Source organism: Anguilla anguilla, chromosome 11, assembly GCF_013347855.1.
Source record: "Anguilla anguilla isolate fAngAng1 chromosome 11, fAngAng1.pri, whole genome shotgun sequence".
Classification (NCBI taxonomy): Eukaryota; Metazoa; Chordata; class Actinopteri; order Anguilliformes; family Anguillidae; genus Anguilla; species Anguilla anguilla.
The window spans coordinates 17,678,434-17,695,134 of NC_049211.1; the positions used below are offsets into that span (position 1 = coordinate 17,678,434).

Genomic DNA, 16,701 nt, shown 5'->3' on the forward strand with positions numbered 1-16,701 from the left:
AATACCACTGGATTTTACTGAATTTTCTTCATGTTTGAGTATTAAGTGAAAACTCTCAGGCTTCCAAACTTGCAGCTGAAATGAAACTCCAGTCACTTAACAACACATATCAACAAATGGAGGAAAATGTTACTCCATCTGATTTTTCAAATGTAATGCTAGTATTCTTTAATGGGAAGATTCAATACAACTGATTAACTTTGATGCAGGGTATTCAATAACAGACTGAGGGAATAAAATGTCTCCCTGCAGAACAGTTTATTGATTCTTCTAGCACAGCATCTTTTCTACCTCATCAGCTCTGAATCATTCTAAAGATGGTTTGGCCAACTTCATTATTACACGAGGTAAGTCTAAAAGATAGCATGCATCAGACTTTCTGTCTAGCATAGTAAAAGGCAGGGGGTGTTTCTTCAAATCTAAGCTCTTGGCAATAAAACTGCAAAGAAACAAAAATAATAATAATAAAATGGAAAAAATAAAACATAATTAAGAGATCATTGTGCTAAGAATTGTCGTCCTCCACATTCCATTTTGAATTATTAATAGTGATTTGAAGCATGGTGTCGCCTGTACATACAGTGTAGTACAATATGCAGATACCTCCCCATTCTCCTTTTTGGCTCAATTATTTCCTCTGCAAGACCAGTACAGGTATCCAGGATGTTCCAGCTTAAGTCATGAACAGTAGCTATGCTCAGTAACTTAGGGCATCTGAATTAATTCAGAAAAATATTGACTGTTTATATTCTGAGCTAATTTATCTCAGCAGTGCAGATTCATCCTCCCTGGGACATTTTCAGATGCCTTGAGCAGCAGTCAAGTGGAAGGCTGTGTGCGCGTGTGTGCGTGTGTGCATGCTTATGCCTGTCCATTGTTGCCGAAGATGACGTCACTACCATGGCTTTGATTGTGCATTGAAGAGGCTGCCACCAATGTGGGTGGAGCCATTGCAGATGGCTATGAAGACCATTTTTTGGTCCACATGTCTTGCCACAATTGGGGCATGTGAATGTTGAATCAGGGGATGGACGTGGTCGTGGTAACGTAGCGCGTGTCTGTACTAATGTAGCGCAGCTCTGTGGTAGGTGCATTGGATTTCCTGTTATTTGATCCCCACATCGCATGCCGAGCTCCAGGACTGCTGCTTGGCAGCAATACTTTCAAGGTTTTATGTCACATGTATTTAGGATCCCCTTGAGGTGGTTCCTATAGTGGCATTATAGATCTGTCAGTGGATGGCCTGATGAGCTAAAAGACTGGGGGGCATGCGCATAACAAGCCCTACCCACCGCAGCTGACATCTGACAAGCACTGTCTCTATGCTGCTGGCATTATAGCATTAGTGTATAGTCAGTATTGGGGATTCTGTCTCTCCATGTGACATTAAAATATGCTGTAGGCAGGTGTTGTTGAAGGCCTTGAGTCACTTAATGAGTCTTCAATAGGGAGTCCAGGCATTGGCACCATACAATACAGTCAAAACACAGACTGCCTGTAATAGAAGTGCAGAGGTTTTTCTTGTCGAAGACCCAAGAGTAAAACTGATCAAAAGTAGAAGAGGCCAGGTTGATGTGTGCCTGGAAGATCAATGATACAGGTGGGAGTCCAGATGCTTTCGAGGTAGCGGAAGTGTTGAACAACTTTTAGCTGTGTGACACGGATGTAAAATTCGGAAGGTGTTGGGGTGGGCTCTGCATCTGCTTAATTCATCAATTATTTATATACATTATATACATATAAGTATAAAATATTAAATAGGACAGCACCATTACTGTCTGCTTGATAAGGTTACTGCAAAACAGTCCTTTAAATTAGCACACAAACCTGAGGACTAATTGCTATGATTTTCTTTAGCTTGGCGGATCTGTTCTTTCGCTTTAGCCTTGTTCTTTGTTGAAAAAAAAGAGCTGTATGTCTTTTAATTATACCCTGGTGTCTGCACCCACTAACAACTCTCACTTCCACTGGCAAAGTGCGCCTTAGAGTTGAATCCAAGATGCAAAAAATTAAATCCTCTGAAGCAGTATTTATACTCCCACTTTGTATTCAGGGAGCAGTTACAATGCAGTGTCATTCCCTCAGCACCCGTCTTTCCTTATCAATTTTAAGAGAAAGAAAATTCAAAGGAAATACTCCCAGCACTCTCTGGATTACTGTGAGGAGGATTTCATGGAAATCACAACTGTAAATGCCACTGCAATAAAGAGTGAACCCTTATAGTTTGAAACATGGATGAGATGACTAACTAGACAGCAGTAGATATATGTAGAGATAGGATATAGGGAGTGTGTATCCACTACTATAAATATATATAACTACTACAGAATAGTTCACAAACATTTGTACAGGACATTAGGCAAATCCTTGTTCTGATATTCCTGGGCTGTTGACTTCTCCACTCCAACCGATTCTGCAGGGCAGATCAAATTAATAACAGGCTCAAAATCTGGAGAAAGCAGAAGTGAAAATTTAAGGATTGTGAGGAGGGGAATGCAAGCTGCCATAGAGGTGTGAGTCTGGTGAATTGAATTTGAGTTATGGCCATGTTACGGCTGTGTGGCTTGCGTGATGAATGCCTGCTACAACGAAGAGTCAGGCTTGAAGCACGGCTTGTGTGCATGCTGTGATAGAGATTTCAAGCAGTGAACTTGCAGCTGAAGCAGTGAAGAGAAATGTAAGAAACGTTGCATTTTCTCTAGGGTATTAATCAAAAGGTTGGAGTAAGGACACTAACAAAAAGTTATCACTTGTGGCAAAAAAATGGCTAATTTGCACTGCAATTTGTACTAGCAGCTTTTTCTTGGATGGGGGAAAAAGCAAAAAATCAGGTGGGGTAGCCTTCATACCAGCATATAGACACAGCTTCTCTAATACAATTATAGCACTCAGTCGTGAATTAAATATCATGCTCATTAGACTCTTTGTTTGTTATTTTATTTATTTCATTTTATTCCCATGATAAAATGTGTGCATGTATATATATATATATATATATATATATAAATACATACATACATACATACAGTATGTTAATATATATATATATATATATATATAAACATACTGTATGTATGTATATATGTATATATATAATTTGCTGGTTAATAAAGCTATTTAATTTCCTGGTTAGTATTGAAAAAGTGATATTTATGAAAAGAAAATTAACAAACGGAAACTTTTTTCTCAGCAATGAAAGCGTGCTTAATTGGTCCCAGAGTGTAGCTTCTTGGTGTGCCTTAATTATGTTTTCTGAAATTCCAGCCCTTTATAACAGGCTGCTGATAGCCTGTCTCCTGCAGGTCAAGGCTCTGCATGTTTTAAGTGCATTCTTGCTACTACTCTTTCTCATCTCCTCCAAAAGCATATTCTTTTTCAGAGGGCAAACCAGGACCAATGCCATTTACACCGATAATTATATAAACTTTACCTTATCGTTAAAAACGGAAACCGTTCATCATATATTATGCATGGCAGCATAGATAACCAGCACAAAGCGCAGACATTGTAAAAGGGAGAGTTCAAACCACGATACAGCCAACTGTCATGGACATGCAGAGGGGACAGAGAGCACATTTTCCATTATGGGAAAAGAATAAGAAGAAATGACAAAATAAGGACGAGGACAAGTGTTATGTACGTATGAAAGATCTCATGGAAAATGTAGGAAAAGGGACCCATGGGAAAGATGAGGGGCTGTGTGCATGTTTACTGTATGTGTGTGTCTTGTTAAGAGTAGTGTGTGAGGAAGAAAAATGTGATGCGTGAGAGAGTGTATTGCAGAAGCCATAATATCCAAGCGCATCCATAGAATCTGTCTTCCCGCTGAATGATTTGCATGCATGAATATTTATACGATATTCCTCACTGATGTCCTGGAGTCATTCCTCTCTGAAGCCCTAGCTCACTTAATGTGTGTGTGGAGATGAGAACTTGCACAACAGAACTGGTGCACACATCATATTTTGGCTACAGTACGTTTTGATCCACTATAACAACCATATCACACTGCTGTGTGCTAGTTTGCTGAACTGTGTTTGAAGAGGATGAGGAGGCACAGTGCTAGTAAACCACAACTAAATGAAGAAATACTATTACATCCTGATGCCTGAAATATCACACGCCTGAAATGATCACATCGTTGTTGGTCCACTCTTAATCTTGATTTAGGTTGTCTTTCTTGTATGTTTCTATGAAGAAATAATCAGTAGCTGAATTAAACTGAACATTGCATCCAAGTTAGCTCTCAAAGTCTGATTGATAGAACTTGCTTAAATGCAATCTGGCTACTTCAGAATTTTCATTTTTAATTTAACAATAGACATAAACCAACATTGCAATAGTCATGTAGTGGAATTGCTCAAAATATTTCTACATATCAAAATTTCTCAAAATGTGTTTACTTAGGTTAGCAGGAGAGCAAAAAAATAATTAAACCACAGTTAGACTTCTATTTTTGGAAAATGTGTTTATTTATGTATGCTTAATGATTTTTCTGTGGTATATAAATAGATAACTTATTTAATTTATGGTCTGACGTTATCAAAACATTCATATGAACTGAAATGTCAAAGTTAATATCAGTCAGAGCCTTAATAGATATTTTTTACCTCTCACTGAGAAATCTAATCAATTATATATTTGGCAGGCATGACCTTACTCATTTGTCCTGTAATTTTACTCCATGAAAGACTTCCATAGTATACTGAATCATTTTTTTCAAATTTAGTGGTCTGTTCATTTATATTTCATGTTACGATTACATATAGTTTCTCTCCATACTCACAGATAAATGAACAGGAAAAATGAGAAAAGGTTTCAGACTCTGTGGTACCTTCAGCATTGCAATGTTACTAAATCTTTCACCAGTTTCAGCCGTGTGCCTTAGCAGCAACTGTGAGGAAATGTCAGTATTCATTAGACGTGAATGTTTGTTGAGCAGTTATGGCATTTTTCAACTCTACGCATAGACAGGGGGTGACCACACATGGAACAGAGTGCTTGGGGTAGCTAGTCGCTGAATTTAAATCAAACCCTGGAAGGGGAGATCGTGTGGTGTGGTCCATAGGGCAGCCGACTTTCAACTCATAGACCCCCATGCAGCCAGAGGTGTGATCTCCAGTCGCAGAACTCTGTACTCTGATCCCATTGCAATCTATAGCTCTGCTTTTCCCTCTTTATTTAAAAAAAATAAAAAATAAGGAAGACTGACTGACTGTCTGATCTCCTTTAAAATATATATATTTTAAAAACACTGTAAGAAACCAATCTGGAAACATGCGTATATACATGATTTTATATTTCCAATAACTTCGCAATGCTTTCATCAACTTTTAATGCTAATTTCAGTATGTTAAAATAAGGGCTATTTATAAACAATAGATATTGAGCTACCTCTAGTTGCACATTTTAAATTTTTATTTTTTGTAGAAGGATTTTGTTAATGTGGCATAAATAACCATTATAGTTTTGTAGTAGTAACAGTTATTCATTTTACGACATTGATCATAGGTGTGTTGTTATGGGTAATGGTGGCACCGTTGTTTCTGAAATTAATGGCAAAACAAGCATCTCCAACAAGAACCATTTCACTTGCTTTAGCATATTCAACTGGTTTGCGAGCTACAAGTTTAATGATAAAGTGAAACTGCACCAGGACCAGTTGAATGTGTACCCCACCATTCAAAAAACAGCAGAGATGCAAGTCACATAGTCGTGAATTAGTGAAATACACCACAGTGTGTCTTTTCCATTTGTACTTTCCACATTTTAATTTGTGAAAAGAATTTTTGGCAATAAACTGATTATGTAATAGTTTTATTGTCTTTCAAATCACGGAATTGATATTTTCTTCAGTAATTTCGTCAGTCTTATCTTATGTTAATTTATTAGACTTATCCTATAAGACTTCATATAGGTCTCATGTTTGGTTTTTTTTTTTTTTTTTAATCATGCATTGATGTTTATTTTAATGATGAAATCACTCTAATTCACTGACACCTGTTCTTGTGAGGTATGATTAAGATGAGGACATACTGTTATATGATTTACGTCCATTTCCCCAGCTGGGGTCTCTTACTTTAGAAGGAGCCAATAGCTTAACGGAGAAAAGAGAAGCAATGCGGGTCAAATGTACGTGCAACCCAACCTGCACTCCAGTTTGTAGGCAAGTTTCAGCATTTCAGTTAAAAACATGTCGTTTACGATACAGTCTGACAACTCAAAATAAGTGACTAAAATCAACATTGACAAATTGTCTTCACCGTTACTATTAACGACAAATGCAAAAATTGTGGAAGAATAAGAATGTTCAGGGTGAAGGGTTTTCTCTACTTTCAATACAGTCGCGCTCTTAACCTTAGACCTAGCTTACTTTGGTCAAAATCACTTGTTGCACCTAGAAACAGCACAGCGACATCTGCAGTATAGCGAAAAACGTGAACGCAGTTTGGCTTGCGAAAGCGTGACATCAATGAGACGGAGATGCCACCCAAATTACAACAGGGTTGTTGGCATGACGGTGGTGCAGCGCAACTATAAATTAAGAGGCACTACATATCGGCATCTAACTTCACAACCGATCCGAACAGGTCAGCCATCGGAATCAAACAGAAAAACTTTAGCCTGCCTGCCGTCATTTCAAGAAGAAGTTCATTTTAAACCTAAGCTACATCCGTATTTCACCTAACGGAAAACAAAAGGGTAAGTTAGATAATCATTTTATTACTATTACAAGTTCTTGTCTCGGATTTCTTATCGTGATTACATTGCGTAGCCTATAACTATTTAACTAAGTATTAGACTTCAGAACTATCAGAGCATTATAACGATTAAGACAAACTCATAGTGAATCCACACAGGCATTATAATTATTTCAAGCTTAGCAACAATGTTCATTGCATTTGTGAGCAAAACTGAAAAATATCGTTCAGCATCACCTCGGTGTTGCGCGAGATTTTATTCGTAGGCTACTTTTTCTTGATTATTTTACAGTATGATATTACAGTGTGAGATTATAAAGTTTCTATCTTTTTTTAGCACCCATTTCGCCATGAAGCCCGCGTGCCTGGTCCTCCTTGCCTCTTTGACGGTTTGCAATCTCACCATGAATCTAGGACAAAACATCTCTGAAGAGGATAATGTGGAGAACCGAGCAACTTTGGATGAAATGCTTCAGAGAGCGGACAATCTATTACTCAGATCTATACTTAAAAAGATAGGGGAAGACGAAAGTACAAACGGTATGTTTTGTCCGACTATGGAAGTAAATTATTCCGGATAATGTATTTATAATTATTCTCCGTTGCCCCACAAAAGGTAGCTCCTATGAAGATTAATTCTAACATTATTTTATTATTTTAAAGACTTCAAAGTGCATATTTATGTGGTTAATATTGTGTCATCTAAATATTTAAATAAACGCAAGTTTTACCGTTCTGAGGAAAGATACATTAGAAATTGTTTCTTTCTCCCATTGGTCAATTTTAACATTCATTGAAAAATTCAAGGAACCTACACATTAGGCATCAGTCATTGAGCAGATTGTATCCTCGCTGCATAGAATAACAGCCAAGTAATCAATTATTTCACATTCTTAAAATGAAAAGTAATTTTTAGTTTAAAAAAAAAAATAATTAACATGTTTCAATCCGAGCAGTCTACCTCAAAAAAAGTCAATATGATTAAATTTAAAATAGAAATCAGCCATTTCAAAAGTGAAACCTGGCTGCATGACAGCAAATACCACGGCCTCGTGTTGGCATATATGAACTAGGCTATTGATTCAATATTAATTGGCCGACATAAAAAATAAAGTCTAAGTCAATGTTCAGCATTAGGCTATATGCCATTATACAATTTAAGCAGAAAATAGCGTATGCCTATGATTGATTGGCATTTTATTAATTCATGTCAGTCTAATTTTATCAGTAATTTCAACGTATATAATACAGATAGGCAAGTAATTCTTTTTTTTTCAATTACAGAACTGATCTCCTCTCAACAGGAGTGGATCGCTAAGAGGCAGCATCCGGGAAAGAGATACCAAGATGAAATAGAAAAGCGGCAACATCCTGGAAAACGTGGGGAGGACGAGGTCGAGGATTACGCCGATCTCCAGAAAAGGCAACATCCAGGGAAGCGGGAGGATGAGATGGACAATTACGTGGAGTTGCAAAGGCGGCAGCACCCGGGTAAGCGTTCACCGCTGGAACAGTTACCAGACAATTCTGGCACCCAGGCGGCGTACCTGGTAGAGCTTTCCAAAAGGCAGCATCCAGGTAAACGCTACCTGATGTACAAGAAACGTCAGCACCCGGGCAGACGTGAGCTCGGGGAGGAGATGGACTCAGGTGAGCTGCCGGATTTGGAGAAGCGTCAGCACCCCGGAAAACGCTTTGTGGATAACACGAGTCCCGATTTCGCCCCCAACGATCCATGTGGCCCCAATGATCCAGGGAGCTGCAGCAAAGCAAGCTTGTTGCTGGAGTTGCTGGACAACGCAACCAAGAGCCGAGCCGAAGAGAAGAGACAACATCCAGGAAAAAGGTTCGCTTATGAAGAAGACTTGATGGAACGGGAGTAGAAAGGGGAGAGCGAATGTATAACTTTAATGTAAAGATCTGAATATATCATCTTAATAACTATAATAAAGATTATTTCACAATTATTTATTAATGTTTTATTGCCCTTTATTGCGGGCCACTTGAACTAGGTTAATTTCTATTGCAAACTGTTCTGACACTGATGGACAGATGTTCAGATGTAACATAAACACTGACATTAAGTGCAAATAAAGAAATCATTTAGATTGTAACCCGCATATCGGTAACCGACTCTGCGCGCTGTACAGTTACCGAATTAATTCTGCATCGATGAATATCCTGCCAAACATTCTCATGGCGGAAAGGTGCTATCATTTGTAGGCTATTTTGTTTGTTGATTATGGCGTTTTAGCGAAAGGAACATGCCACGGATAACAGGATTAGCCTAAGCCCCGAAGAGGAAGAGAAAATTATGAATAACTGCATCGTAATCGCAAAAAAACACTCGTTGTTTAACCTTGGCACTTACGGTTTTCGTCAAGTTACTTTAATCATCATCATCATCATCATCATCATCATCATCATCATCATCATCATCATTATTATTATTATTATTATTATTCCATTTTTTTTTTTTGTTTTTTGTGCGACATAGCTCAGGAGGTAAGAGCGGTTGTCTGGCAGTCGGAAGATTGCTGGTTCGATCCCCTGCCCTGGGCGTGTCGAAGTGTCCCTGAGCAAGACACCTAACCCCTAATTGCTCCCAACGAGCTGATTGGTACCTTGCATGGCAGCCTTTCACCGTTGATGTGTGAGTGTGTGTGTGAATGGGTGAATGAGAGGCATAAATTGTAAAGCGCTTTGGATAAAAGCGCTATATAAATGCAGTCCATTTGTACAGCGCCATTCTCAAACCTAAAGTCGTTTAACATAGCAAGGCAATGCAGATATAGCCTATATTTAAACAAAGAGGGGGAACACAACTGTAAACATAAAAATATTAGTATCCGAGTGAGGAAATTGAGGAAATTGAGGAATGAGGAAAATTTAGTACAATCACAAAGGTGTTGAAGGAGGGCATTTCAAAGTAGGCCTTGCCTATGTGGGATCGGTCTGTGGATAGTCTGCTTTTAGGTACTATAAACAGGCCAGTGCAAGAGGACCTATACTGGCAGTGTACAGAAAGAGTAATTCAGAGAGGTAGTAGGCAGCAAGACCGTGAATTAAGAGCTTTGAACGTGTTTTGAACGTGCGTTACGTTATTTCATCCCTAAAAAGAATTATCCTCATACACAAATTTGGTGTTTACATAATGCTCTCCCATGTCAATATCGGTAAAAATGACATCGATATATGTGTAGCTACTACTCAGTCATTGCGTTGTTGAATTGTAACGGCATCTGATCGATTTAAGATGTAGCACATAGTCTTAAGTTTTCATCGACCTTCTCCATTGATGTCTGCAATGCCCATCTTCGAGAAAGAAGTTCAGCCGACTATGAAGTCTCTTTGTGCGTAATTGCACCGTTTTTTCAGTGAAGCTTCATTATCGCATGCGGCCTCGGTTAGACTAAAAATGTATTAGATTTAGGCTATAATTACATGTGTATCTGTATCTTGTTATATTTTCACATCTGCTGAAAAAACTAATGAACAATACTCTCGGCACAGTCGGCAGTTTTTCGACACCAATATTGGTTACACGATTGTAATTATTTTGGGATAAAGTGCAATCTTGCTGAAGAAATGACGATAAGCTATTCGAATGATAGGCCTAAACAATAAAATTAACTTATACAAATGGATATATACGTTTTACAGGATATAAAACAACTGTTAATAATGTGACGTTTCCTATTTTGCCTTTCAACTGCCTAATTATGAATATGAAATTAAACAGGCTATACTGTGTGTACCTCCGAAGGAATTATCTAACAAGTGGCAATGATTTATTTATTTGTTTGTTTTACCCTTTGACCTTTTTCCAGTTCTTGGAAAGTATGCTGGTCTTCTGTGGGGGAATGAATAATAAATACCCCGGTAACTGACATTGCAATTTTATATATTTCCTTTTGCTTATTCAATTTTGCTGGCCAGTACCTTGCAGTACTGGTGACAGTTGTGCTTTCCACAGTCTTAATTGCTCATATACCACCAGTGGACTGTGAGCACATTATTTTGTTTAGAATGAACCAAATCAATTCTACCATTGAGCGAACACCCTAGCCTTAACACAAGAGCAAGACAAAGCCTCTCATGACAACCTATAACAAATGTCAAGTGAAAACTCACTTTTGCATCATGCAAAATGCATTTTGGCTTACCTAAAGCTGATCTCTGGAAATTTAACATGGCTTTACTAGTGCTACACAGAAAAATCATATCCTCAAATCCATTTTCAACTTGAAGCACAACATTCTCAGTCTCCCTCTCCTACTTTGGCTATTAACTTCTTGTTGTGCATTTATGAATGCTCTACATATAAGAAAGTTATGTATTAATGGCTACTATTGGTTGTAACCCCAAAGACTTAACACCAGGTCTTTGTTACCTAACCCTTTTTGTATACACTTATGTAAAATTGCCCAGAAAAAGAGCATCTCCTTATGCCTATGATATGTAATATAATAAGGTAGAAGTGAGTCATTCATTGTACTGTTCTTGTCATCCACTGCAGACATGTTAGACATATTACACTGTATCAACTATTTGTCTGAAGAGGATACAACAAACCAAAACAACAGGACCTCTGTGTTATATTTTTTAAGTATATTTCACTTAACAGATAACCTTGCCTTTTTCTGACACACTTTCCACTGAATATACCAGCACTGGATATATATATATATATATATATAACCATAAGCTTGAGGCATTGTGACTCATGTTTATAGGGCTATAAATATGAGTTTTGAGAAATGCACTAGCTATTGATTTTGAGGTGTTTTATGAGAGACTGAAACAGGCATAGAGCTTTGGAGCCAAGAAATGAGAATGCTTTTCTCTGTGTAGTTCCCTGGGAGATAAACTGGATATACAGCTTTCTTGGGAGTAGTTCCGAGCTATAGCGTAGGATATCACACAGGTCTACTGCAGTTTTAGTTAAAAACTAAACAGGATGGGGAAGATTATTTGTTCAAACAAGTTAACCTGTCATAACATTGAGGTAAACCGAAAAAGGTTGCTTGAATGTAACAAGTGAACATTGAATACCATAGGAGGCAACAGAGAGAAGTGTATTACTAAACTCTAACCAAGATTAACAAGACAACTCTCCTGCAAAATATCACTCCCACACATGTACACACACACACACACACACACACACACACACACACACAGACAACGTATGCACGCACACACGCACGCACGCGCACACACACACACACACACACACACACAGCTTTAGGGCTCCTTAAAAACTTTTTTTATTTTTTGTAAAAAAAAATTCTTAAAAAAAATAAAATAAAATACCACAAGCAATAAGAGATTCAGAGCATGGGAGGAAAGTCTCTTTAGCATTTGTACCCAGGAATCAGAGTGAGATATACTGCAGCTAATCATCGCCTCAGCCTGAGGCCAGTGAGGCCATTCCTCAGCCTGTCACAACCCCCTGCATTTCCACACATTAAAACCTAAGACACAAATGAAATTGATTCATCTTGCTAATTTCCAGAATGGAAAAATCATAACTTTCTCCCCTTGTTTTAGAAGAGAGGAAAAATTCTAAGGAATGTTGTCAGTACTTTAAAGCAACAATATTCCTTAAAATTTAATATTACTTTTCATCTTAAGTTTGAACTGCTTTTGTAATAATAAGCATCAGCATTAAATGTCAACATAGTGTTGTGTAATTCTGTGTGTAAACACACCTCGTTAATGAGAGAGGTCGAGGAGATTGGGCAGACTCGTTCAAGCAAAGAGGCCAAATGACATCTGTTAACAACAGTGGCGTGCAGAAGGGTATCTCTGAATGCACACTGTGCCGAATCTTGAAGTGGATGGGCTACAGCAGCAGAAGGCCGCACCAGGTTCCACTCCACACTAAAAACAGGAAGATGAGGCAACAGTGGTCACGTAATCACCAAATCTGGACTACTGACAACTGGAAAACATTCCCGAGACAAATATCCATTTCTGCTGTGACATGCAGATGGTAGGGCCACAATTTGGTGTAAACAGCATGAATCTTGTGCATCCCTTTATGACCTCAGTGGATAATTCCAGCAGGATAATGCACCAAGTCACAAAGCACGCATCATCTCAAGTTGGTTCCATGAACATGACAGCAACCTCAGTTTACTCCAATAGCTGGCACAGTCCCCAAATCCTACCTTTGGGATTAGGTGGAACAGGAGGATTGCAGTATAAATGTGCGGCCAAAAAAATCTGCAGGAACTGTGCGGTGCTATCCAGCTATCAAAATCCCTAAGGAATATTTCCAGCATCTTATTTAATCCATGCTGCAGAGAATTCAGGTTGTTCTGGATGCAAACGTGTTTTGAAAATCATGTTCTTATGGAAGTCACTTTTTATGAGGGAAGTTTTTCAAAAATCATGTTTAAAAAGAAAAATATCTTTCTCCTACAGAAATAATGACATTCAAAAACCCCCACTAAGTGCTTGATTGAAAACCATTTCCCAGAGCACACTAAAGTTCATACACAGCAGTGCAGAGAATGATAAACCAGTGTCTGCTCTATTCACTCGCCAAACTCTCTCCCTTCTCACTAGGTGTTCGCGAATGGGTCTGAAGATGTGCCAAACTTGAGCAATATTTCTGGGGTTGCGTCCCTGTTCTAGATAATGAATCCTTGTCTGCAATATATGCAGTCTCAGCACAATCAGGTCAAACCAGGGATATCATGATGCTAGTGTAAATGTGATTATACTCATACTCCAGTTGCGCATTTCTCCTGGATTTCAGCACACTCTATATCAGTTACACTGTAGATACTGAATTTAGGGGATATTCCTATATGCTTATCCCATGAACTGCATTCATCCGTCTTGGTGATTGTGCTCTCACTCAAAAGGGGCTTCTGCACTGGCCTGGTTCACATTAAATTCAATTTTATTCATATAGGCTTGTGCTATTTACAGGGACACTGTGACAAAGATGAATCACAGAAAACAGGAAATAGAAAAACTGGGAAACATAGAGGCTGAAGTCTTCAAATAACCACCAGGAAATCAGATTTTTAAAAACTCCGCAAGTGGGATGAAAAACACTCCAAGAGTGGCAAAAAAAGCAGTCCTCACTGCACGATCTCATTTTTGCAAATGCAGCTAAATGAACATAATAACAACATTAATATTAGTCCCTCTTTTACCACGTGCACATTGTAAAACAATGATTTGTACAAACATACCAGTTACCTGGACACATTACAACACAATATGTGTATATATAAAAAATAAAGACAACTACAAACAAGAAATTGGCTTACTTATACTGTTTTGAATATATTTTTTGTATAAAAACAGAAGATAACTTCATGAGCGAATTGCTTTTATCATGTTGTTTAACTCCTATATTGTAACCTTGCTGCCAATAAATTACTTATAGATATCAATATGTCAAAATCAATATTTCTATCTAGCTTCCGCCTCATCTAATGGCTGTGCAATGTACATTCCTTGCTTGACTCCATCCATAGCAAACACAATGACAACTAGGATCAGCCATCAGTTTGGACCTTCCACTGTGGGAAAAGCCTGGCATGCAGGTAATATAGTATGTGTTTGGTATTTGTACAGTGGTGCTTCAGTTCCCCATCCCCCAACATTTTTCTGAATAATTAGAAAAGTAAGGTCCCCCAAAGTGAATGGGGATGATGCCACTGGGTTTGTGCACATTTATACCCACAGAATCATTTGCTACTACTCTTGCCAACAGAGGCACCACTGTGGATTATGGGCCACAGCACCTCAGAAAAGCCAATGTTCTAATATTCTCTGTGGGCCTCTGTCAGGGCTCTTGAAATCATTCTAACTTTACCACCCTCACCCCCCAACCCCCCTAGACACTGTGGAGAATACTGTCCCTTTATATTACTATCAAAGATGCAGTTCAGTTCCCTGGCCCCAAGTTTCCCAGAACAAAAATGGTAACTACTAATTTAAAATACCCAAAGCATCTCTTATTAGATAAGAAAGAATGTTCTTTTCTAATCTTCAGACATTTTGAAGTTTACTACAAGCTGTTATTACCTCTTATCTTCCAGAGAGTGCTACCACCCACTTCGTTCCAATGCAAGTCTCACCATTGTTAACACTTGTCAGTAAAATCATCACCATCTAAAAAAACGGCATCTACAGCTTCAAATCATGTTTACAATGCTGTCCTTATAAAGCTGTCCTATTCACATTACATCTATTAACATAAAACTGAACAGCACAGAATTGTAACTAATTAAATAAACATCAATGGTTGAGGAGATCAATGGTTTTTTAGATAAATTGTGCCTTTAATTTGTGAAAAGGAAATATATTGCTACATGGTCTTTTAAAGCATTATAAATTGTTAGTAAAGTATCTGGTGTTTAGTTTAAAATCACTATCTCAATGATATTGAATGAAACAAGTGACCTCCTGTGACTCCTAGCACTACAGACAGAAAAGTCTGTAATTTTGGTTTTGCTGGCTGTCCAGGGCCACGAAAACAAGACCTTTGGTTTGACTGGCATAGTTAGTAGTTATTCTTCTCCAGAAGTCTACAAAATCGTACAAGCAAATGAATTTAAATATATTAGTTGGCAGCACCACCATGTGGTGAGCACCTTCAATAGCAGGCCCCACTATTATCTCAGAACAACTAAACTCATGGGAAGGGGCCATATATATATATATATATATATAGTGGTTTCAGCTATTACAGCCACACCCATTGCAACAGGTGCATAAAATCAAGCATACAGCCATGTAATCTCCATTGACAATCATTTGCAATAGAATGGGTCATACTGAAGAGCTGTGACTTTCAATGCGGCACTGTCATAGGATGCCTCATTCCAACAAGTCAGTTCATCAAATTTATGTCCTACTAGAGCTGCCCCAGTCAACTGTAAGTGCTGTTATTGTGAAGAGGAAACATACAGAAGCAACAACACCTTAGCCGCAAAGCGGTAAGCCACACAAGCTTACAGAATGGGATTGCCGAGCGCTGAAGTGTGTAGTGTGTAAAAATCACCTGTCTTTGGTTGCAACACTCACTACAGAGTTACAAACTACCTCTGGAAACAACGTCAGCACAAGAACTGTTTATAAAAGAGCTTCGTTAAATGGGTTTCCATGGCCGAGCAGCTGTACACAAGCTGATAATTACCATGAGTAATGCCAAGCATCGGCTGGAGTGGTGTAAAGCACACTGCTATTGGACTCCGGAGCAGTGGGAACGTGTTCTCTGGAGTGAAGGATCACACTTTACTATCTGGCAGTCTCCCTGACAAATCTGGGTTTGGCGGAATGCGTAGTGTCAACTGTACTGGCCTGAATAGTGCCAAATGTAAAGTTTGGTGGAGGAGGAATAATGGAGTGGGGCTGTTTTTCGTGGTGAAATGCTAAAGTACTGGGACAGTTGTTGTCATTTTTGCACATTGAATTTGACATAAAACAATGAGCGTATTTACATCCATATCAGGTGCTTCTTGTAGGAATTACTGCCCTTTTATGCATAGCATATCTACATAATTTGTGTAGATATGGGTTAAGACAATATGCCGGATGAACAGTAAAATTTGCACATAGTAGCCTACATATCGATGCCTTTTATACAAAAGAAAATCAAAAGTGAAACTGCAGCTCATAGTTACCCCTCATACCCTTATTTTTGTTTTGGCATAGTGAGTTTGGGGAATCCAGTCTCCTGGACAGCGAGTCAGTCAATGAGTCCACCATGTTTTCCACAGTGTACCAGTTGAGATGCAATAAAAGGGCCTGCTATCATCTCTTTGTGCAAGAAAGGTGAACCAATTCTGTAAACTAGGGAGGTCCTGAATTTCTCACAGGCAACGTGAGAAATGGAGGCGCACTTATAAGACACGTTTAGTAAGGACGTAGGAAAAAAAAAAAATTGGCAGGAGGCACTTATATTTTATAGCAGTATAGCAGGTAGTGGCAGATATGAGCTGTGGTTTGAATTGAATTCAATGGGCTG

At 38.4% G+C, this 16,701-nt stretch overlaps 1 protein-coding gene across 1 annotated transcript; it reads left to right on the top strand.

Moving 5' to 3' along the window:
- The first annotated feature begins 6,537 nt into the window (after positions 1–6,537).
- On the top strand, positions 6,538–8,815 carry trh (thyrotropin-releasing hormone). Its single transcript, XM_035381075.1, has 3 exons — positions 6,538–6,702; positions 7,039–7,241; positions 7,986–8,815. Exons 2-3 carry the CDS (start codon positions 7,052–7,054, stop codon positions 8,582–8,584), a joined length of 789 nt encoding a protein of 262 aa, XP_035236966.1. The 5' UTR covers positions 6,538–6,702; positions 7,039–7,051; the 3' UTR covers positions 8,585–8,815.
- The last annotated feature ends 7,886 nt before the right edge of the window (positions 8,816–16,701 follow it).